This window comes from Nycticebus coucang, chromosome 18 (genome assembly GCF_027406575.1).
Source record: "Nycticebus coucang isolate mNycCou1 chromosome 18, mNycCou1.pri, whole genome shotgun sequence".
NCBI classification, from domain to species: Eukaryota; Metazoa; Chordata; class Mammalia; order Primates; family Lorisidae; genus Nycticebus; species Nycticebus coucang.
The window spans coordinates 79,524,698-79,545,950 of NC_069797.1; the positions used below are offsets into that span (position 1 = coordinate 79,524,698).

At 58.0% G+C, this 21,253-nt stretch overlaps 3 protein-coding genes and 1 non-coding gene across 21 annotated transcripts; 1 reads left to right on the top strand and 3 right to left on the bottom strand.

Annotated features, from left to right (window-relative positions):
- Positions 1 to 1,640: 1,640 nt before the first annotated feature.
- LOC128571397 (U6 spliceosomal RNA) lies at positions 1,641 to 1,751 on the bottom strand. The gene has a single exon (XR_008375819.1). It is a non-coding gene; the product is annotated as a U6 spliceosomal RNA (small nuclear RNA).
- Positions 1,752 to 1,830: 79 nt separating this feature from the next.
- Positions 1,831 to 7,050, bottom strand: RFNG (RFNG O-fucosylpeptide 3-beta-N-acetylglucosaminyltransferase). 4 transcript variants are annotated; one of them, XM_053568254.1, is made up of 8 exons: positions 6,787 to 7,050; positions 6,609 to 6,657; positions 5,967 to 6,039; positions 5,684 to 5,837; positions 5,316 to 5,404; positions 5,072 to 5,237; positions 4,117 to 4,202; positions 1,833 to 4,042 (listed from the first exon to the last, which is right to left on the bottom strand). In XM_053568254.1, the coding sequence occupies exons 1-8, from the start codon at positions 7,048 to 7,050 to the stop codon at positions 3,961 to 3,963; spliced, it is 963 nt and encodes a 320-aa protein (XP_053424229.1). In that variant the 3' UTR covers positions 1,833 to 3,960. The 4 variants fall into 4 exon arrangements, with proteins under 4 accessions (XP_053424227.1, XP_053424229.1, XP_053424226.1 ...); XM_053568253.1 differs by having other exon boundaries at positions 1,836 to 4,042; positions 5,937 to 6,039; XM_053568252.1 differs by having other exon boundaries at positions 1,831 to 4,042; positions 6,609 to 7,050.
- Positions 7,051 to 7,086: 36 nt separating this feature from the next.
- Positions 7,087 to 12,572, top strand: GPS1 (G protein pathway suppressor 1). 11 transcript variants are annotated; one of them, XM_053568249.1, is made up of 14 exons: positions 7,087 to 7,247; positions 7,505 to 7,708; positions 8,420 to 8,512; positions 8,977 to 9,158; positions 9,596 to 9,896; positions 9,985 to 10,062; positions 10,348 to 10,408; positions 10,894 to 10,979; positions 11,186 to 11,280; positions 11,403 to 11,511; positions 11,619 to 11,699; positions 11,793 to 11,930; positions 12,002 to 12,136; positions 12,210 to 12,572. In XM_053568249.1, the coding sequence occupies exons 1-14, from the start codon at positions 7,215 to 7,217 to the stop codon at positions 12,282 to 12,284; spliced, it is 1,671 nt and encodes a 556-aa protein (XP_053424224.1). In that variant the 5' UTR covers positions 7,087 to 7,214; the 3' UTR covers positions 12,285 to 12,572. The 11 variants fall into 11 exon arrangements, with proteins under 11 accessions (XP_053424224.1, XP_053424225.1, XP_053424218.1 ...); XM_053568240.1 differs by having other exon boundaries at positions 7,149 to 7,247; positions 10,351 to 10,408; XM_053568241.1 differs by having other exon boundaries at positions 7,150 to 7,247; positions 10,351 to 10,408; positions 11,406 to 11,511.
- Positions 12,573 to 12,903: 331 nt separating this feature from the next.
- On the bottom strand, positions 12,904 to 21,013 carry DUS1L (dihydrouridine synthase 1 like). 5 transcript variants are annotated; one of them, XM_053568258.1, is made up of 14 exons: positions 20,851 to 21,013; positions 19,718 to 19,798; positions 19,096 to 19,204; positions 18,467 to 18,517; positions 17,877 to 17,989; positions 17,102 to 17,184; positions 16,832 to 16,935; positions 16,363 to 16,507; positions 16,042 to 16,198; positions 15,877 to 15,962; positions 14,933 to 15,075; positions 13,688 to 13,725; positions 13,387 to 13,462; positions 12,904 to 13,283 (listed from the first exon to the last, which is right to left on the bottom strand). In XM_053568258.1, the coding sequence occupies exons 3-14, from the start codon at positions 19,109 to 19,111 to the stop codon at positions 13,144 to 13,146; spliced, it is 1,152 nt and encodes a 383-aa protein (XP_053424233.1). In that variant the 5' UTR covers positions 19,112 to 19,204; positions 19,718 to 19,798; positions 20,851 to 21,013; the 3' UTR covers positions 12,904 to 13,143. The 5 variants fall into 5 exon arrangements, with proteins under 5 accessions (XP_053424233.1, XP_053424232.1, XP_053424234.1 ...); XM_053568257.1 differs by having other exon boundaries at positions 16,042 to 16,138; positions 19,718 to 19,964; XM_053568259.1 differs by having other exon boundaries at positions 13,387 to 13,571; positions 16,042 to 16,138; positions 19,718 to 19,964.
- Positions 21,014 to 21,253: the final 240 nt, after the last annotated feature.

Genomic DNA, 21,253 nt, shown 5'->3' on the forward strand with positions numbered 1-21,253 from the left:
TGTGACCTGTGGCCACTTTGCTGCTTTGAAGGTCTAACAGCACCAGCTCCCTGGAGTCCCCAAGGTCTGTCTGCTCCTGAGTTGGGGCCACCCTGGATTGTCTCCCCACTCCTCCATGTTGCCAACTGGATCTAGCAGAGCCTTGAGTCTGGGACGTGCAGTCTTGACCCAGGGGACTGGAATAGCAGGGCCAACTACACAAGGGGATGGCTGTCGGAATCAAAATGGGAAATTACTACTGAGAAACTTGGCAATCATGTGTGGCGCCTGTGGCTCAGTGAGTAGGGAGCTGGCCCCATATACCGAGGGTGGTGGGTTTGAACCCAGCCCCGGCCAAACTGCAACAACAAAAAAATAGCCAGGTGTTGTGGCAGACACCTGTAGTCCCAGCTACTTGGAAGGCTGAGGCAAGAGAATTGGCTAAGCCCAAGAGCTGGAGGTTGCTGTGAGCTGTGATGCCATTGCACTCTACTGAGGGTGATAAAGTGAGACTCTGTCTCTAAAAAGAAATTAAATAAAAAGAAATAAACTTAGAGGGCAGCAGCGCCAGTGGCTCAGTGAGTAGGGCGCTGGCACCATATACCAAGGGTGGCAGGTTTTAACTCGACCCCGGCCAAACTGCAACAAAAAAATAGCCAGGCGCTGTGGCGGGCACCTGTAGTCCCAGATACTCAGGAGGCTGAGGCAAGAGAATTGGCTAAGCCCAAGAGCTGGAGGTTGCTGTGAGCTATAACGCCACAGCACTCTACCAAGGGCGACAAAATGAGACTCTGTGTCTAAAAAAAACAATAAACCTAGAAAGTTGGCAATCATAACCTGATACAAATTGTGAGAACTGTGACTGGTTACTTAGGAAGAAGGCCTCACTTAAGACCTCATAAGTGGGCTCGGCGCCTGTGGCTCAAGCGGTTAAGGCGCCAGCCACATATACCTGAGCTGGCAGGTTGAAATCCAGCCTGGGCCCGCCAAACAACGGCTGCAACCAAAAAAAAAAAAAAAAAAAAAAAAAAAACAGCCAGGCGCTGTGGCGGGTGCCTGTAGTCCCAGCTGCTTGGGAGGTGGAGGCAGGAGAATCGCTTGAGCCCAGCAGTTGGAGGTTGCTGTGAGCTGATTGCATAGCACTCTACCCAGGGCGACAGCTTGAGGCTCTGTCACACACACAAAAAAGGCTCCATGCCTGTGGCTCAAGAAAATAGCCAGGCATTGTGGCGGGCGCCTGTAGTCCCAGCTACTTGGGAGGCGGAAGCAGAATTGCTTGAGCCCAGGAGTTGGAGGTTGCTGTGAGCTGTGATGCCACTGCATTCTACCCAGGGTGACAGCTTGAGGCTCTGTTTCAAAAAAAAACAAAAAACAAAAAACAGAACCACCTCATAAGTGGACCTGAACTTAGACTAAAAAAGGAGAAGGAAAAATGAACAGCTAGCTAGCAGATTCATGACACAACCCAACCTCAGAATGGTCTGAACTACAGATTGGCCATTTCACTTTTTTTTTTTAGCCGGGGCTGGGTTTGAACCCCCACCTCCAGCATGTGGGGTCAGCGCCCTACTCCTCTGAGCCACAGGCACCACCCCAGCCATTTTACTTCTGCCAGAGAGCAGCATTCTAAGTTACAAGACCAGTAGTGATGGGGGTTGAGGTAAAATGGATACAATGTCCTATTTGTAGAGGCATTGCATCCTTGAGCAGAGGTCATGTTAACCATTTATGTATCATTTTAATTTTAGTACATGTGCTACTGAAGTGCGCACTTTTATCTTTTTTTTTTTTTTTTGGCCGGGGCTGGGTTTGAACCCACCACCTCCGGCATATGGGACCAGCGCCCTAACTCCTTGGAGCCACAGGCGCCACCCACTTTTCTCTTTTTTTTTTGAAATAGGATCTCACTCTGTTGCCCTTGGTAGAGTGCTGTGATGTCACAGATCACAACCTTAGACTCCCGGGCTCAAGGGATTCTCTTGCCTTAGCCTCCTAACTAGCTGGGACTACAGGTTCTCACCACCATGCCCAGCTAGTTTTTTTTTAAATTTCTTGTAGTGAGGCAGCACCTGTGGCTCAAGGAGTGGGGCACTGGCCCCATATACTGGAGGTGGCAGGTTCAAACCCAGCTCTGGCCAAAAACTGCAATTAACAACAAAAATAAAATAAAATAATAATGTATCAAATATATTATTAAAAAAAAATTTCTTGTAGAGACAAGGTCTTGCTATATTGCCCAGGCTGGTCTTAAACACTCAAGCAAGTCTCCCAAAGTACTGGGATCACAGGTGTGAGCCACTGTGCTGAGCTGAACTACACTGGAAAGCGTCTGATCATAAAGCAGACCTGCAAAACCCCTCACATGCTTTGGGCAACTTAGGAACTTAACCTGACACCTGTTCCGTTGGTGTGACTGTGTTGTCACATTCCCTGTGGATGGGGCCCCAGCAAGGGTGTGAGCTCAGCACAGGCTGGGAGGGATCCTTAGGGGATGCTCATCAGAGTGTGAGGACTCAAAACCCCAAACCCCACACCTGCATGAACCAAGAGCCCAGCAAAGTCCATGCCCATACTCAAAGGACCAACAGCATCTGCTCGAAAGGACTGACTACTGCCAAGACAAATCTGCAGCCACTTTCAATCTGTTGCTCTTTCATCTCTGTTGTCAACATGAAGGTTTCCTTCTTTCTGACAAGGGCTGTGACGCCACTGCTGTGAGCCCCAGCCTACCTTTCCTAGGCCATAGCCTGAAGCATGTGGAGCCATCACCACTGGCAAACCCAGTCCCTGAAGACCCAGTAGTGCCAGGACCCAGGTTACTTTGGGGTGCATTTTATTCCTGGTCATGCACCAAGGAATCAGACAGAAACCAGCCCTGTGGACCCCAACCCGGTTATGTGGCCATTGCCTCTTTGACCCTCTATCTCCACGTTTGCACACCCACACACTACCTGTGTGTACCTGTGCAAATACCCCCCACCCTATACATGCTAAGGACCAAGCACATGCACATGTCCATGCACACATGTATACAGCAGTCGTGCACACACTCATAACACTCAGGCACACACACACACGCTAGCCGGTCCACACTGCACTCAGGATGACAGCATCTCAGGATACTGCCTGCCAAGTTCCTGAAGTCCTTGCTGGTTGCCCCACACTCCTGGCTATATGTTCTGGTTCACAGAGAGTTTGGTGGTTGGAGGGTCGGTGGGCAAGGCTACATGGAACACAAGGACCTGGCTGGTGTGGAAACAGCCTCAGGGTAGAGCCTGCCTGAGAAGAGAGGACCCTGGACCGAGGAGTCGGGAGCCAGCAAGTGCCAAGGAACACTTTACTCACTGCAGCAGCACGGCAGGAGGCCGAGGAGACTGTAGCTCTCTCCCATATATCCCCCATGAAAGGCACCAGTCAAGGGCCGGTGGGTCTGCTCAGACGTGTGGGTTGGGGGTATTCTCTGTGAGGGATCCCCAAACCTAAGGCTCCCACTGTTTTATGGGAGGGGAGTGGAAGACCCAGAGTGGAAGGCCCTGAACAGTGTCAAACCAGAGAAAAGTGCCTTCTATGCCCCACCCGGAAGAGCTTGGCCCCACAAGCCTGAGCCTTGACTGTGATGCCTGGCCCTGCCCCATCCTGCAATGGGGACAACAGTGTCCCCCAAGAGGCTTGCCAGGCAGAGTCCTTGCGACTGCCCATGGTTGTGCCTGAAAAATTACAGGCAGGGCCTTGGTGTGGGGCCTATTCCTTAGCACTGAGCCTGTTCAGCCACCCCGGCTCCCTAGCTGCATTGGGGGAAGGGACAGTAGGGAGTCCTGGGAGTGCAGCCCCTAACCCCTGTGCAGTATGGCCACACCCTGTCTTCTGGGGAGGCTCCCAAGCCTCAGAGTGCCCGGAGCTGGAGGTGCCATGGAGGAGGCCACTCAGGGAGCCCATGGAGGCCAGATGGGGGTGGTGCTAGAGCCAGTCCAAGGTCAGATATCACTGGTCACTGAGAGGCAGGGACACCTGCCTGGGACACCAGTCTGTGTCTGGGTAGAGGAGGCAATGGACAGACTTGAACCTGGGGAAGGAGAAAGTGGGGTCAGGTCTATGGGCAAGGCCCTGGCAGCAGAGCCTCCACCACTGTCCACTCACCGTGTGGGGTCCTGCTGCAGGCTGAAGACTCCAACCACGTTCACCACATTATGTGGGTTCTCAGGACCTCCGTAGCTCAAGGTGACCTGGAAGGTGATGGGGTCGAAGACAGGGTCTGCTCTGGTCTCAGGCCCAGGGCCTCTGTGCCGCCCCCTGGCCAGAAACCCCTGCTGGAGGGGCCCCAAGAACCATCCACTGTCTCTATGTCCTCCAGGCCAGGCTTGGGAAAGAGCACTGAAGGGTGACTGAACCAGAGGCAGAGTCTGGAATCTCCTGCCCAAACCCATTCTTGTTTGTTCATTTTTGAAACAGAGTCTCAAAAGCTGTGGCCCTAGGTAGAGTGCCATGGCGTTACAGTTTACAGCAACCTCAAACTCTCAGGCTTAAACGATTATCTTGCCTCAGCCTCCCAAGTAGCTAGGACTCCAGGTGTTCACCACACACCCAGCTATTTTTTGTTGCAGTTGTCATTGTTTTAGCTAGGCTGGCGGGCTTTGAAGCTGCTAGCCTTGGTGTACATGGCTGGGGCCCTACCCACTGAGTTATGGGCGCTGAGCCTCTTGTTTGCTTCTTGAGGTCTGCTCTCAGTCTCCTGTCACCATCCGACCATGCCCACTGCAGAGTGTTCCTGGGCTCTTACATGAGATCTGCACTTCACATATCCATCTCCCGCTCATGTGCCCTTGAGCAATTTTCTTTTTTTGTGTGTGTGGTTTTTTTTTTTTTTTTTTTTGGCCGGGGCTGGGTTTGAACCCACCACCACCAGCATATGGGACCGGCACCCTACTCCTTGAGCCACAGGCGCCGCCCACCCTTGAGCAATTTTCATCCTACACTTGAGGCCTGCTGTCTGGCAGGAGTAGGCACCCTTGAGAGTCCACTGCAGCCCCTTGCTAAGCTGGGCCCCAGGAGTAAGGCTGGGGTGAGACATACAGCTGGAACATAGCACCCATACCTGCTGGAGCACGGTGTCCCGTGGCAGCCCCTGCAGGTTCTCCAGGTGGGAGTGGAAGAGGGGGCTGTGCAGCAGGTGGGCCCCCAGCAGCCCCTCCACAATGTAGCCTACCGTGCAGTCATCAGGTAGCCGAACCCGCTCAGCTGTGCTCATGAAGCTGCCCAGGCTGTGGGAGGGGGATCAGTGCATCCTCAGCTCTGGGGCTGCCCTGCTACCCCCTCCCTTTGGCCCCCTCTGCACTCACCTGGCCCAAGGACTCATCTTGAGGGCAAGACCTCTGCTGAGACAGAACCCGGCCCCACCAGTGGCAAACCAGAACTTGACCGTGGTGGCCTAGGGATGGGGAGCAAGGGGGTAGGGCTGCAGTCACGGCTGCCTAGGTCAGGCTCCTCACTCTAATTCTTCAGTGGGCTCCCAAGCATCTCCCTTAGGCAGAGGCTCAAGAGGACTCGCCCTGTGGCCCAGGACTCCTCCCCACCTGGCTCACCCAGCTCCCGGCCTCCTACCGTAACATCACATCTGGGCTGCCTGGCAGTATCAGTGTGTACCCCAGTTCCATGCCCTTCCAGGCCTGGATTTCCAGGCTCTCAACTGTACTTCCCCAGCACTCACAGTTCTGCCTCCGTGGACCCTCTCGGTGGCCTCAATGGGGTGGTCCAAGCTAGGGCGCCCCAGATAGATGTCTTGGCTGGGTGAGAAGGTAGAGAGCAGGTGCAGGAGACTTTCAGTGTTCACATAGTTGTCGTCATCCACATGGCAAAACCACCTGCGGAGAGAAGAGAACATCATGTGAAAAGCTGGGCCGGAGATCCCCACCCCAGCTCAGCCTCGGGCTCTTTGAGGGGCACCACAACCCCCTGCGTACTTGCGTCCAGACTCAATAAACTTATCGTACTCCACAGACATCTTGCAGCAAAGTGCCTGGCGGGTGCGCACAGCTGAGCAGTTGGTGTTGATGACACGGCCGCCTGCCATTTGGAGAAAGGAAATGGTGAGAAGCAAGGCTCACAAAGCACCAGGTGAGGCCCAGAACTAAATGTGGCTCTCCAGCTGCCTAGCTGCCATGCTTGACCTGATCACAGCCTCAGTTCAGCTTTCACTCAGGGATCTCATTTGGAAATGTCTTAAATTGAAGCAGGTAACAATGCTTGTTATTTCAAATGGAATCAGGGAAAAGTGAGCTTCCCAGCCAGGCCTGGAGAAACAACTGCTTACTGGATCAGGACACGTGGCACTGGCCCGAGGCCCTACGAAGTTGACCAGGGCAGGAGGCAGAGTTTGGGTGGCAGTTTGGATGCTGGGCCGGCAAGTGGGTGGGCAATGGGGCTTTGCTCGCCACAGCATGTATGACGCTAGACAAGTGCCTTCACCTCCAGACCTCCCACACACGGCAGAAAATGACAGCCATCCCTGTAACACAGGAGTGTGATCTCCAAGCAGGCGGGAGGCCTGTGGGCCTCTACCCTGGGGCAGGAGCGTGCGGTGCCCCCCAGGTGGGAGCTTCGTACTGCTGGGAGAAGGGCGAGAAGGTGCTCACCTCCCTGGAACTCCAGCTCTGGGTCATCCCCGTCGGTGAAGATGAATGTCTGCGGAGAATCGGCCAGAGAGGCATCAGGGGCTGCCCAGGGCGACGCTGGGGAGCAGCCAGAGCCCTGCGCCCAGAGTCCCCTGGGTCCGCGGCCTGGGGGCGGGTTGCCCAGCCGGGGCCTGCGCACCTGCTGGCGTGCCCGGGAGATCCAGGTGCGCACCAGGAGCCGCAGGCGTGGCACGTGGTTCTTCCGAGTGGTCTTGACCGCGATGAAGACGTCGTCCGGCCGCAGGCGGGGGAGGGCGGCGAGGTGGGCCGGAGTCGCCCGCGGGGCCAGAGCTGGGGTCCAGACCGGCGCAGGCGTGCGGGGCAGCGGCAGCAGCAGCAGCGCGGCCAGGGCCGCGGCCAGCGCGAAGCAGGCCCGGCACAGAGCCCCCCGCGCGCGGTTCATGCGACCGCGGCAACCCCCGGCGCCGGACCGGCGCGCCTGGCCGGAGCCGCGGGCGGGCGGCTGTCCCTTTAAGCGCCCGGCCGCCCCGCCCCGCCCTGCGCCCCGGAAGCGGCGGCCTCGCTGCCCCGGAAGTGGACGGCGCGCCGCGGCGGGGTGGGCGCAAGATGCCGCTGCCGGTTCAGGTGTTTAACTTGCAGGTAACGAGCCGAGGCCGCGCCGCCCCCGCGCCCCGCCGCCGGGGCCGGGCGAGGCCGACCGGGGCGCGGGGCCTGCGCCAGGAGTCAGCCGGGCGCCCGGACCGGGCCTCCGCGGGCAGCGGGCGTCGGGGCGCCGCGTCGGGCCGTGGAGCCCGAGCTTTGCCTCCGCCGCGGCTGCGCGCCCGGCCGCCCCCCTAGCCCCCCGCCGCCCCGGAGGGGTCTCGGCCGCCCGTCGCTAACGCTCTTTCTCCCTTCAGCAGCCAGCCAGCTCTGTGTCAGGGTCGGGGGGTGCAGAAAGTCAGGACAGAATGAGGGATAGCTCGGCCCCCAGCTCGGCCTCCTCGTCAGTGACAGATCTGTACTGCACCCCTCACAGCAGTAGGTCAGACCTCTTCTTGCCGGGCACGGCCGGGGACTTCAGCCTGAGCGCCAGTCTGTCGGCCTGTACGCTGCTTTATGAGGTACCTTCCAGGAGAGGGGGCCCCAGCGAGCGAGCGGGGGGGGGGAGAGCCCCAGCCGCCCCCGCCGAGCTGGGCCCTACTGCTCTGCCGGCCGAGGACAGGGACGCAGTGCGAAGCAGGAGGGCCGCGCGCCCTGCGCGGTTCTGAGGAGAGCGAGGCCGGGCTCCGGGCCGCGCGTGGCGGGCTCTCTGCAGCCCGCACTGTCGAGGTCCTAAGCGAGGCCCTGGCCCCTCTGTCCCTCCCAGCTGGGGGCCGTGGTACTCCCCGAGACGACTCCGTTCCCTTCTCCCAACCCCGCGGCGTGACTCTCAGCCCTGTATCGCTGCTGCGGCTGTTCAGGACAGATTCTGGGGTCTGGGCCTCCGACCTCCTGGGATTAAGTGGCGTTTCTTTCTTCTCTATGGCTTGAAGGAAGCTGCATCAGGATGGTGGCTGAGAACGTGCAGGGGCCCTGGGGACCCTGTGTAGTTGGTCCTCCTAGCGTCTGCTTTCTCCAGAGATGGGCAGTTAGAGTCAGCGAAGGCTCCTTCCTGATGTGGGGTGCTGGAGCCAGGGTGGGAGTGAGGAAGGCTGGGGAGGACACGTTTGTGGGAGTGTGGTCCCATGCCCTGGGAGATCCGGGGCAGAGCTGACCATGGGAACAGTGAGGGTCTCTCACCCTCCCTGGGCAGTCTTGGCTCAAGGTATCAAGGTGCCTGGCCCATGTTGCAGGGGGCTGTGGAGCCCATGCAGATTGACGTGGACCCCCAGGAGGACCCACAGAATGCGCCTGATATCAACTATGTGGTGGAGAACCCCACCCTGGTATGGAGCCCAGTGGGGGAACATGGGGTGTCTCAGTTCTGCCAGAGGGTTCCAACTAGACTCCTTATTACATAGTAGGCAGCCCCATTCTTCTCAGCGATCTCTGGTCACATCTTTTTCTGACTCAGAAATCTCCAGGGGTCTAACGCCCACTCATGTTGGGTTTGTAGTCCAGCTTGAGACTTGGCACCCACTTTTTATCCATGTGGAGGAGCTCTGTTTGCTGCCCATCGCCCCCAACTGCAGAGCTCTACCCTGGAGGCTCCTGTCCCAGGGAGCCCCACCCCCGCAACCAGTTCCCCTGGGACAGCAGTCAGTCTCACGATCCCAGGTTCCAAGTCAGTTGCTGTGGGGTCTAGGGCCTCTCCAGTGAGGGATCAGCATTCCAGTGGGACTGTCAGGTCCTGGGGCTCAGGGTCCTGCCTAACACCCTTGTCTGACTTCTGCTCCCTCCCCTGGCCCAGGATCTGGAGCAGTATGCAGCCAGCTACAGCGGCCTGATGCGCATTGAGCGGCTACAGTTCATTGCTGACCACTGTCCCCCACTGCGGGTAGAGGCCCTGAAAATGGCCCTGTCCTTCGTGCAGAGGACCTTCAACGTGGACATGTATGAGGAGATCCACCGGAAGCTCTCAGAGGCCACCAGGCAAGGCCAGGGGCTTGGTGCAAGGAGGCAGAAGCCATGGGGGGAGCAGGTATCCAGGGCTCGTGCAGCACGTCCCCTCCTGTGCCCACAATACCTGGTGGGACATGCTTCCCAGCTGAGAAGTTGACGCGAAGAACAAAAGTCCCTGCATGTCCCCACTTCTTCCCACACGTGTGTACGTTCAGGTATTGTGACTCTTGGAGCTGCTGGCAGAGGACCCGTGTGCAGCAGCCTGTCCTCCCATTGGGTATTCCCACTGTGGGCTTCTGGGGTCAGCGATTGTCTCTGTGCCCCTGGTGCAGACTGGGCCCCTCAAGGTGGGGGTGACAGGCAAGGTCCCATGGGAGGTGCCCACTGGCCTGCAGAGCAGCCTCTGAGGGTCAGTCTGTGGCTAGTGACTTCTTCCCCCACTTTCTAATGGCCAGGTCCTTTTTCAGGGAGCTCCAGAACGCACCAGATGCCATCCCTGAGAGTAGTGTGGAGCCTCCGGCCCTGGACACAGCCTGGGTGGAGGCCACGCGGAAGAAGGCCCTGCTGAAGCTGGAGAAGCTAGACACAGACCTGAAGAACTACAAGGGCAACTCCATCAAGGAGAGCATCAGGCGTGGCCATGACGACCTGGGTGACCACTACCTCGATTGCGGGGACCTCAGCAACGCCCTCAAGTGCTACTCCCGAGCCCGAGACTACTGCACCAGCGCCAAGCATGTCATCAACATGTGCCTCAATGTCATCAAGGTCGGGCCAGGGGCAGGTGGGACAGCACTGGCCCTAGGCCAGGAGGGGTGCTCCAGGCTCAGTCTATCCCCACCTGCTCTTCCACCAGGTCAGCGTCTACTTGCAAAACTGGTCTCATGTACTGAGCTATGTCAGTAAGGCCGAGTCCACCCCAGAGATTGCAGAGGTAGGAGCCACTGCCCAAGACCTTGCCCAGGAGCCCTGGCCAGTGCTGGTGCCTTTTTTTTGTTTGTTTGTTTTGTTTTGTTTTTGGCCGGGGCTAGGTTTGAACCCGCCACCTCCAGCATATGGGACCGGCGCCCTACTCCTTGAGCCACAGGCGCCGCCCAAGTGCTGGTGCCTTTGATGTCCCTCACCACGTCCTCCCAAGTCTGCCTTTGTCCCTTCTCAGGCTCGGGGCCAGGGAGGAAGGCATGGGGGTGTGGGCCTCACATGTGGCTTCCCTCTACAGCAGCGAGGAGAGCGGGACAGCCAGACCCAGGCCATCCTCACCAAGCTCAAGTGTGCTGCAGGTGAGGGCTGGGTGCCAGGGCAAGGGCACCACAGGCAGCCCCCCACGCGCCTGTACTTTTGAGTCCTCAGTTTTGGGAAGGAGTACTCCTCCCTGCATCACAGCTGGGAAAGCCTCTGCTCTTGGTCAGCGTGCAAGGCCTTGTGGTGCACTTGTGCCCCATGTCCACATGTGTAGGTGATGCCTGCTTAGGTCCACCAGGGAGAAGCCATGTGGTCAGGGATGGAGATATCTTCCAACAGGCTGTTCTCACAGCTACTGCCCCATTGGTCACCTCTATGGTCAGGGCAGGTCCACGGCTTCAGCTCCTCTGAGCCTGTATGTCCTCTGGAAAGGCGACAGTGGTTTAAGGCTTCCCTGGGTACCTACTTCACAAATGTGCCGGTGTTGGTTGGGGGCTGTGCCCTCCCTGGCCCTATGAGGTGCTAGCAGCTTCCTGCAGGTGGCTAGGCCTCATCCCCATTCCTACTTCTCTCCCTCCACCAGGGTTGGCTGAGTTGGCTGCAAGAAAGTACAAACAGGCTGCCAAGTGCTTCCTGCTGGCGTCGTTTGATCACTGTGACTTCCCTGAGGTGAGGGCCCTTGGGGTCTCTGGGGAAGAGCCCTCTTGGGGATTTGGCAAGTGAAGGCTCATGGTTGGGCTGTTGGTGGGGGGGGGGGGTCTTCCCTGAATGGGCTCCTAGGCATTCTTTGAGCCAGTGATGGTAGGGCTGTGGTGGTCCATTCCTGATGTCATGGTCTGTTGTGACCCCTATGATGTTGGGTGTCTGGTCTGCAGTTGCTGTCTCCTAGCAATGTGGCTGTCTATGGTGGTCTGTGTGCCTTGGCCACCTTTGACCGGCAGGAACTACAGCGCAATGTTATTTCCAGCAGGTGAGTGGGGAAGGGTGCTGGGCCACCCTCTGCAGGTCCCTTCTCTAGCCTGGCTTGTTGTCTTGTGAGTCACTGGAGGGTGGGGACAGGCAGGGCCTGGGCTCTGAGGAATGTGGCATCAGCAGCTCCTTCAAGCTGTTCCTGGAGCTGGAGCCGCAGGTCCGAGACATCATCTTCAAATTCTACGAGTCTAAGTATGCCTCATGCCTGAAGATGCTGGATGAGATGAAGGTACATAGGGTGGGTGCACGGGCCTGGCCATAGGGAGCAGGCTGGGCTCCTGCTGTAAGGGCCATGGCAGCAACAGCCACTAGTCCCTGACCAGTCTTCCTCTCCAGGACAACCTGCTCCTAGACATGTACCTGGCTGCCCATGTCAGGACCCTGTACACCCAGATTCGCAATCGTGCCCTCATCCAGGTAAGCCTCAGGGGATGGGAAAACAGGTTGGGACACTTAAGATGTGTTTGGGAACTGTGAGGAACTGACACCCGACACCCCTCTGCCCTGCAGTACTTCAGCCCCTATGTGTCAGCCGACATGCACAAGATGGCAGCAGCCTTCAACACCACGGTGGCAGCCTTAGAGGATGAGCTGACACAGCTCATTCTGGAGGGGCTTATCAATGCCCGTGTGGACTCACACAGCAAGGTGGCTGTGTGCCTTAGGGGTGGCTGGGGGTGGTATACCATGCCAGGCCTCACTGAGCCTGCATTGTGCAGATCCTGTATGCCCGGGATGTGGATCAGCGCAGCACCACCTTTGAGAAGTCCCTGCTGATGGGCAAGGAGTTCCAGCGCCGTGCCAAGGCCATGATGCTGAGAGCAGCTGTGCTGCGCAACCAGATCCATGTCAAGGTGAGTGGACCAGCAGGCACTGGGCTCAGCTGCACCTGTGTGGTGGGCTGAGTGTTTCCCTGTTGCTCCACAGTCCCCACCCAGAGAGGGGAGCCAGGGGGAGCTGACTCCGGCCAACAGCCAATCTCGGATGAGCACCAATATGTGAGGGGCCCACCAGCCTCTAGGATGGTCTGCACACCTTTCCCACCCTTGCAGATGTATACCTCCAGAGGCAGCTGGGCATCCTTGTGCCCCTCTACCCCACTGTGCCCTGTGCTGGGGGTCTGGGAAGGCTCGTGTGGACCTTCCTGGAAGAAGGGACCTGCAGGGCTCAACCCCAAAGGCCTCTCCCCCTGGGGAGCTGACTGTGCTGCCCAGACTCCTCCTGTCCTTGCATCGTGTGGTGCAGTTAAGCTGACTAGTCCATTAAAGAGCAAGTTGAACGCTGTCCTTCCTCCTGCCCCTTGGTTGCCTTTGGTTTGCAAGGTTTATCTCTTAGGGTCAAGCTTTGGGCCACAGCCTAGTGAGAAGCTAGAATGGCCTTGATCCTTGGGTTCCATGGCATAGCTGGGCCTGGGCTATGCTTCCAGGGCTGTCCTGTTAGGAAGCTCCTAGAGGCCCCAACTATCTGTCCTTGAGAGAGGTAGGGAGGGGTGCTGAGCACAGCTTTCCTCTTTGTGCCTCATGTGTCACCTTCCTTTAAAGATGGGCCCCACCGGCCCCAACCATACCCTCCCAGTTGTCTGAGTGGCCCAGATCAGGGCTCGCAGGCTACTGGCTCTCTGCGCACCTTTGAAAGGGTTTATTGTTCACTTTTGAGAGCACAAGTGAGGACAGGGCAGGTTCGGCCTGAAGCCTGCTCCCAGCTGCAGCATTTCCAGGCTCCTCTGTGGGCCTAGGGGAGGACATCGGCACGTCCTTCCATATTAAACAGCAGGAGATTCCCTGAGAAAGAGGCATTTCCTTAAGCAAGACGTGTCCAAGCTCCAGCAGCAGTCGCGGGGTGGAGCAGGTCCTACTGGCCCTTAGGCCAGGGTACTGCCTGTGACTTCAGAGAAGCCAGCTGGGGTACTGGGCCCTGCCTGCTGAGGCTCTTGCCGCCCGAGCTGGGCCCCTTTCCAGGCCAGAGACTTCTCCAATTTGGTTTTAAAAAGCAACCCGTGACCTGAAAGAGGGGACAAAAGGGAATGTGGGGGTCAGGAAGCCAAGGTACCCTTGTTTGTGAGGGCACAGGGGAAAGAGGGACCAGTGGCAGCAGGTGCCCTCACCTGGGCAGTCTGCAGTCTCCCTGAAGGCCCGCTTCTTGCAGCAGCCACGGCACAGGTTGAAGACACATCTGTTGCCCTGAGCACAGGAAAGCAGCAGGCGAGGTTGGGGGAACCCTGGCCAGGCTGGAAACCTGCCAGAGGCCCACAGCTTGGACATATCCAGCCCAGCTCTGGCTGCACCCAGCCTGCAAATACTCAGCTGAGCAGACTGCAGAGTGGGGAACCTGCCACCCCAAGCAATGTGGGGACCCCTTGCCCACCCAAGGAGCTGAGGCCTGGGAAGTAGCCAGAAACAACTCACTTTTGGGTTTCCACACTGGTCGCACTTTGCATATTTAGCTAGGAAGAAATGAACAGAGGGCACTGATTGGATGATTGAGTGTGAGGTGGGCTGGAGCAGCCTGTCTACCACCTCCTGGCCTGCTAGTCAGCTGCGTCTCTACCAAGGGCAGAGGACACACAGGCTTTAATACCTGGGCAAGGAGTGGTGGCAGATGAGTGGGTGCTATTCTGTGGAAAATGAAAGGGAGCAGGTGTGCAGGGGACCCAGCCAGAGGAACAGCCTCACCCCATCCCCCCAACAGGGACGAGATGCAGCTGGCCCACCTGTGGGGTCTAAGGGACTCTGCACTCTTTGGTGCTGGGTCTCCTAAAGCAAAACAGCTAAATGGGGCCCTCAATCCAAAGCCCCTCCTGCCTCTGGCTGTCCCACGGCCAACAAGGCTGCTGGCAGCAGTTTGACACCAGCCCCTTGTCAACCCACCTGACCCTGGGGTTTGTATGGGAAGGTTTCTAGGCTCTTCCAGCTGGTCTATTCTGGGAGCCTCCTACCTGGCAGAGGCCTGGGAGGTGGCCAAGCCCAAGAGCCCAGCTGGCCTAGCTCAGGACACAGAAGGACACCTGGCAGCCTAAGAAGTCTAGTGCAGTCCCATGGAGGGGACAAGTGGCCTCAGTCTATCTAATCCAACCTTTTTCCTGCTGCGGTCAGGACACAGAAGGACACCTGGCAGCCTAAGAAGTCTAGTGCAGTCCCATGGAGGGGACAAGTGGCCTCAGTCTATCTAATCCAACCTTTTTCCTGCTGCGGCCTTGTCCAAAGGCATAGCTTCCCATCCAGCAGCCTGACACTACACATTCTCCTGGGGCCTCTTGGCCTCCTGCTCAGTGGCTGCTCAGGTCACCCCCACACATGCGGGGCGCATCCGAGGCTCTGCTGGGCAAGGACCACCTCAGTGACCCACAGACTTGACCTGCAGATAAACCACTCAGAGGGCATCTGGCTGGGGGCTGATCCACAGCCTCCTCTGGCTCACTAAGAGCTAATGTCCCCACATGCACCATGTGCTACTGCTATAGCCCTGCATGGGGCCCCTTGCTCAGACCTAGAGTCTGGCCTGACCACACTGCCCAGGCCCCAGGGCCATGAGTTTCAATGACCAAGTCTGTCTTTCTGCCCCTGGCAAAGTTAGGACAAGGGCAAGGAAGGGACTGGTGAGGCTGGCTCTGCCTGGCCGCTTCCCAGCCCTGCACTAGGAACAGTGCTTACGTTTCACAGAGGGGTCAAAGGTCTTGTGGGGGTTCCTCAGTTGCTTCTTCTGCTTGTTCTTGGACAGGACCTCCATGCTGCCCTCCTCCTCCTCCAGGGCCCGCTTGCTGCAAGCCCCAGCGTTCTTGCTCCCATCCCTGGGCCTGAGGGTAAGGGCGGCAGATGGCACTCAAGGAGACAGCCCAGCCACCAAGTAGGCCAGAGTGCAGGTGAAGCCCCAGGCCAAGAAGAGGCTGGTGGCCATTGCTGGCAGTAACACATGGGACGTGTGTGGCTCCCCCACACACCCAAGTGGCTAGATGATTAGGACTGTGTGTAGCCCACATGCTAGGAGAAGTAGCTGGCACAGAGGCTGGGTCCTCTGGAATGGTATCCACACCTCTGGGGCCAGGGTCTAAGCTAGTAAGCTCACTCTAGAGAACAAATCCACCCAGGACCAAAGGAGCTTGGAAAAATTCTTTTGGAGAAAATACTTAAAACCTAGGTAATCGGGCGGTGCCTGTGGCTCAGTCAGTAAGGCGCTGGCCCCATATACCGAGGGTGGTGGGTTCAAACCCAGCCCTGGCCGAACTGCAACAACAAAAAAATAGCCGGGCGTTGTGGCGGGCGCCTGTAGTCCCGGCTACTCGGGAGGCTGAGGCAAGAGAATCGCTTAAGCCCAGGAGCTGGAGGTTGCTGTGAGCTGTGTGAGGCCATGGCACTCTACCGAGGGCCATAAAGTAAAACTCTGTCTCTACAAAAAAAAAAAAAAAAACCTAGGTAATCACTGACAGGGAAAGATAAGATAAGCCACCAGTATCCTATACCAAGGCCGCCAAGAATAGGCCAAGCCCTGCTTAGGGAGGTGTGTGGTCAGGGATGAACTTGGGCAGGCCCAGCAGGTGTGGACCCAGGGCAGGCGCCCTCACCCTTATGCCCCTCCTCGGGCTGGCTTGGGGGCTCACCCTGGCCGGATGTAGGGTTGGCAGATCCAGTGGAAGAATGGCAGGTCACTGGGGGGCTTCTTTCCCTGCCACCTGGACATCTCCTCCTGAAAAAGCCCAAGCCCTGGTCAGGGCCTTGAGCCAGCCACCACAGCCCACCTGGCTCCCACTTGCCCCCGTGCCTGCCTGACACCGCAGCTTCAGCTCCAAGCTCACAGCAGCGATGCCCTCCAGAGTCTTCACTTTGGCGAGCTCCTCTCGAAGCTGCTGATGCACCTGCAGCCTGGGACAGACCCAACAGATGGAGCTGGGCCCTCCAGGCTGCTTGATCAGCTGCCTCCACCTGAGCGCAGGCACATGGGGAGGGCTCACTTTTCCTGTCTGAGTTCACTTCCAAGTTTCCCCACCCCTTCAAGACCTGGCTGGTGGCAAGCTGTTTTGGCAGGACTCCAACAGCATCTGCGTGGGTGACACCCCCCAAGTAACTTCTATTTTAGGGACACTCACGTGTGGTGCCACAGCTTGAAGAGGTGGGCCCGGACGTAGGACAGTGGGCAGGGGTGCTGGCGCACAAGGTCCAGGTACTCCTCGGCCAGCTCCCACACAGCAGGGCTCCGGCCCTCAAACAGGGCCGGGTTATGCAGATTGCCCTCTGTGCAAGAGGAGGAGGAAGGCCTTGTGAGGCTACTTCCAGGCGGACAGCAGAAGAAAGCCTGTAGCACCCAGGACCCTGCTGGTACCCTTTCACACCAAGGACAAAACTGGTCACCTGGCTCACTGGCCAGCCCATTTGAAAAGCCTGGCCCAAAGGTTCAGCCCCATGAGAACAGACGGCACCAGTGCAGACAATTTGTGATGGCATTACAGCAAAGTACAATGTGGACAGCAGGATATACTCAGGGCCCCTGCTGTAGCCCTAGCCCCGCCCACCCACACTCATGACCCCCTGGACGCCCATGTCCCCAGCCCGGCCCACCTGCACTCATGACCCCCTGGACGCCTGTGTCCCGCAGGCACCGCTCCACATCCTGCAGGCACTGGATGTTCCCGTTGGCAAACACAGGGATGGTCACAGCCTTCCTGTTGGGGGAACTGTCTTGTTACCTTGGCCAGCACAGTGCCCAGCCCGGGATACCCCAAACTCCACCTTGCCAGGTGCTTCTCCCACTGCACACTGCCACCCCCAAGCTGGTGGCTCCCAGATGTCAAGTGCTGAACCCTGAGGTGCAGAGCTATGTCAACTTACCGCACAGCCTTGATGTGTTCCCAGGACGCTGTGCCTGACAGGGGCCCCCTCTGCTCCTTGGTGCGTCCATGCACAGTCAGCAACTAGGACAAACCAGCAGTGGCTCAACCACGCTCCTGGCCAGAGCCCCTCCCGGCTCCAGAGGACCTTCTCCCCCAGCTTCTCAATTCCCCCAGTAAGGCAGAGGCTGTCCTGGGCCTGGTTTGGCCCCTGCACTGACCAGGCCTTGGAAGCACTATGCACATGGGGAAGAGCCCCCAGGATGGGAAGCAGCAGTGTCTCCACTGCCCAAGGCCAAAGGTGCAGGAGGGACCAGTTCCAGGATGACCCCAGACTGTAGGGGCACAAGTGAGTCCTTACTCCTAGGTCATTAGATTTCTGTCCGTCCCAAAAGTGTCTTGGGTATACTCACAGTAAGGTCTAGTCTAGGCCTGCAATAGGCCAGGCTTAATGTGCAGAGAACCCAGGCAGGGGAATAGAGCTGTCAACAGCCCTGTGGCCTTTCCTGACTCTCCAGAGGGTTAGACACTAAGCTCTCACAAAGGAGCCTCTGGCCGGCCTCTGAGCACTAGGACATGGCATGACTTCCTATTATGGAAGACTGAGCTCAAGGTGCCTGCACACTGAGCCAGGGGTCAGCTACACAGAAGGCCCTCAAAGAGCCCAGGGCATGTCTTGCCCAGGTGGGCACAGGAAAAGCCTCAGCTGCCCCCCTGCCCAACACCATGAAGATGAGCCAGGGCTGCCCTCTCGGACACCCAGAGCCCAGGCTCACCTGACAGCCAGCTTTCTCCAACATCTGGGCGTACCTCACCGTCTTGTCGATCTCTGGGAAGACACGGATTTTGCATGTGACAGGAACAGAGAGTTTCTCATGGGCCAGGAGAACTGAGGAGAAGAGAGACTGCATCTGAGGGAAGCCTGGTGTTCCCACTCCAGGCAGTCAAGCACTGCAGCCCAGGCCCCCATGGGTCCATCACTCACGGGCTACTGGGCAGGTTCCCTCAGCCTTCCCCCTGTCCTCATAAGTTCACATAACAGGTGGGGCCAACGATGGCTCCCACATGATGGCGGCTGAGACCAGATGTCCCCCAGGGCTTTAGGAAGCTGGGACTAAGCAAGGACACTGCCTCAGCACCAACTGTCTGCTTCTAAGGGGCAGCTGTTTCAGAATAGGCAACTTCACAGTCTGCTCCTTCTAACAGAGGACATGCTGCATCCAGGACTTCCCAGGCTGATTCCAGGATACTCTGCCAGCTCCTGTCTTCACCTGTGCCCCATCCAGGCAGCCAGTGCCCCCATGTCCCCACCAGGCTATTTCTGGGGTTCCTTCACCATCCACATGGTGACACGCAGCCAACTCACTCATTCTTTGGAGCAGGTCCCACTCTTCCTGTAGGAAGGCACCATAGTGACCTGCAAGGAACAGGTGTGGCCCACTGGTACCAGTGTCAAGGCTGGGCACCCTCCTCCCACCTGGGCCTTTCTCCTGTAGCCACACAGACCATGAACCACTCTGCCAGGCCAGCGCCCACCCTAGAAGCAACAGTATTTCTGGCTGGGGCACAGTGAAAGTCAGGCAGATTGTTGATGTCGGACTTTGAGGCTCTTTGTCCAGCTGCCAGACCTCAAAGAGTATTGAATGGGATATCCACCCCATGTGGTTTGTGACAAACCAGTGCCTCCTTAGGAGTCCAGTGAAGACAGGCAGGGGAAACATGTCAGCAAATCACATTTATCCTTCTTTGGAGAGCAGAGTACAAGGCTCAACTCCAGGGCATTAGGATGGCACTCTCAGAGGGAATAGCCAAGCTTGGGCCTGGGCTGTCACTGGCATCACAGGTAAAGCCAGGCAGGGGCTGCCTTTCCCTGAGCTCAGCCCCACCCAGGGCTGCACTGAGCTGGTCCTAGACCCTGCACCTGGGTGTCCATAGGCTACAAGCACGCCCAGGCCTAGGAAAGTGCTCAGTGTAGCACCTTGGAGCTGAACTTGCCTCTCTTGGCTATCATCTGCGGGCAACCCAAGTTCAGGTCAATGGCATCACAGTGATCCTGGGCCAGGAGAGCCGCCTGCACAAACACTTCTGGGTCGTTGGCACAGAACTAAAAAAGACAAAAATGTCATCCATGAGCCCTAGTCCCTGGCCATCCAGGCTGCCCAGCCAGATGAGCAGATGCAGTGTGACCTGATCAAGGTGTGTCCTGCCCTACCAATGTTTACCATGTGACAAAGCTAGGATGAGTCTCCAAACCATGGAGAATAACATACAAATTTACAGAATTTCTTCTTATCTGTAACAGGACCCACTACCACTGATTTCTCCCAGGAGACAGGCAGCCCTCAGGGTGACATCAAGGGCTCAAATCTCACCTCCCCACGCTATCTGGATCAGCTCCCAAGGAAAAAGTCAATTTCTGGGAGGTGCACCTGGCCGCCCTGCTTTATCCAGTGCTCTGCCTCTCATTACCTCCCCACGCCTGTTGTCACCTTCTGCCCTTTCCCCTGGAGTTGGTTTCTGAAAAGGTTGAGGGTAGAATCCCCCCTCAGAGAAAACTGCTTCTTGGGGGTTCCCAGGGCCAGGACCTGAAGGCCACAGTCCCCCCCGCCCCTGCTACCTGCACAATGAGGGGCCGGTCTTCGGGGCACACTTCACAGTACAGGTTTTCCTTCCGGTAGTTGGCATCTCGGACAAAGACCTGGGCATGCAGCATGGGGGTATAACAGAGCTGTGCCCCATGGCGGCGGCTCAGCAGCCTCCAGGCCAGCTCGCTTTGGTCCACCATGGGGGCCACCACATGGCGGGCCCCCCCCAGGGTCCGGCTCCAGAATTCGAAGCCCTGTAGCTTTGGCATGGCCTCCATGCTGAAAGAGGGAAGACCAGGGCTCAGCCAGGGCCTTGGGGAGCCCAACATATGGACTAAGCGAGGGGTAAGGTCAAACTCAGAGGAAGAGGTCGGTTTTAAGTCCACTCCATTGCCACCTGATGGAATCACTGTTGGGTCACACACAGGCACTATATGCTGGTTGACACAGGCTTAAGAAAGGATATCCCAGTGCTGTCAACTTTTAGGGGAGACCTTAGTCAAGCCAGCGGACCTCTCTAGGTCTAGACCCCTCATGTGCTAATGGAATTAAATGTTTGCCTGGTATGATGGATATGAAGAGAAGATGGAATGGCAAAGACAGTATCCTGGCCAGGGCCAGGCCACAGTAAAATGAGCAGGCCACAGTAAAATGAAGTCATAACCCACCAGGCGGAGAACTACTGCCAAGGCAGAGCACCCTGAGTCTCAGAGCTGGAGACCCAGGGCAGGCCTGGCCTCCTGGCCAGCTACGGCCCCTCCTCTGGGGTGTAAGGTGGCCTTTGAGGCTGTCACAGTCCCTGAGGGACACTTTGAGGGTATGCCACTGAGACCCTCCTTCCTTATAAAACACGATTCTTGTCCCCTAGCAAGGGTGCGAAATTAAGAGACTCTCCTTCGGCTGTTAACCTCTGCCAGCCTGGCAGGTGGCCGGGTAGAACTACCCTTCCCCACCAGACGCTTAACTTCACTCAACTCGCAGTGACCAAGAGGCAGGCGGGGGAAACGGGGTTTAAGAGAAGGGTCAGCCGGGCCCTTCGAGCCCGCGCCCGGGATTACTCCCCAAGCTGGGGGTTCCATAATTGTCTCAGGGCCCAACCTTTGGCTCGGCATTTTCAGCGACTATGAAATTACACAAAATCCACCCGAGTCACCAGCGTCCTTACCTGAGAGGGTCCCGCGCGGCTCGGGTGGGGCCGCCTAGTCCGCGGAGCTGGGCCCTGCGGCCCGCCCGGAGCGCGGTCCCGGTCCCGGCTCCGGCTCCCGCTCTACCGCTGCTAAGCGCGCACCGTGCCGCGGCCGCCGCCGGGCCGCCGCCGGGCCCAGCGCCCCGCGCTGCCGCCGGAAGGGACGCTGCCTGGGCGGTCCGGCCGGCCCACGGTGCGGCGGGAAACGGGTCCCCCGGAAACTGCGCCCGGGACCCAAGGGCCCGGCGTCAAAGGGGCCACCAGCGAAGTCAAGGGTCAGAGGCGCAGATCAGCGGCCCCCGAGCTGGATTGTCACTTAAAACGATGCGTAGGTCGCGTGGAAATTAGGCCTGCTCAAGGTGTGAACAAAGCCAGTCCCCAG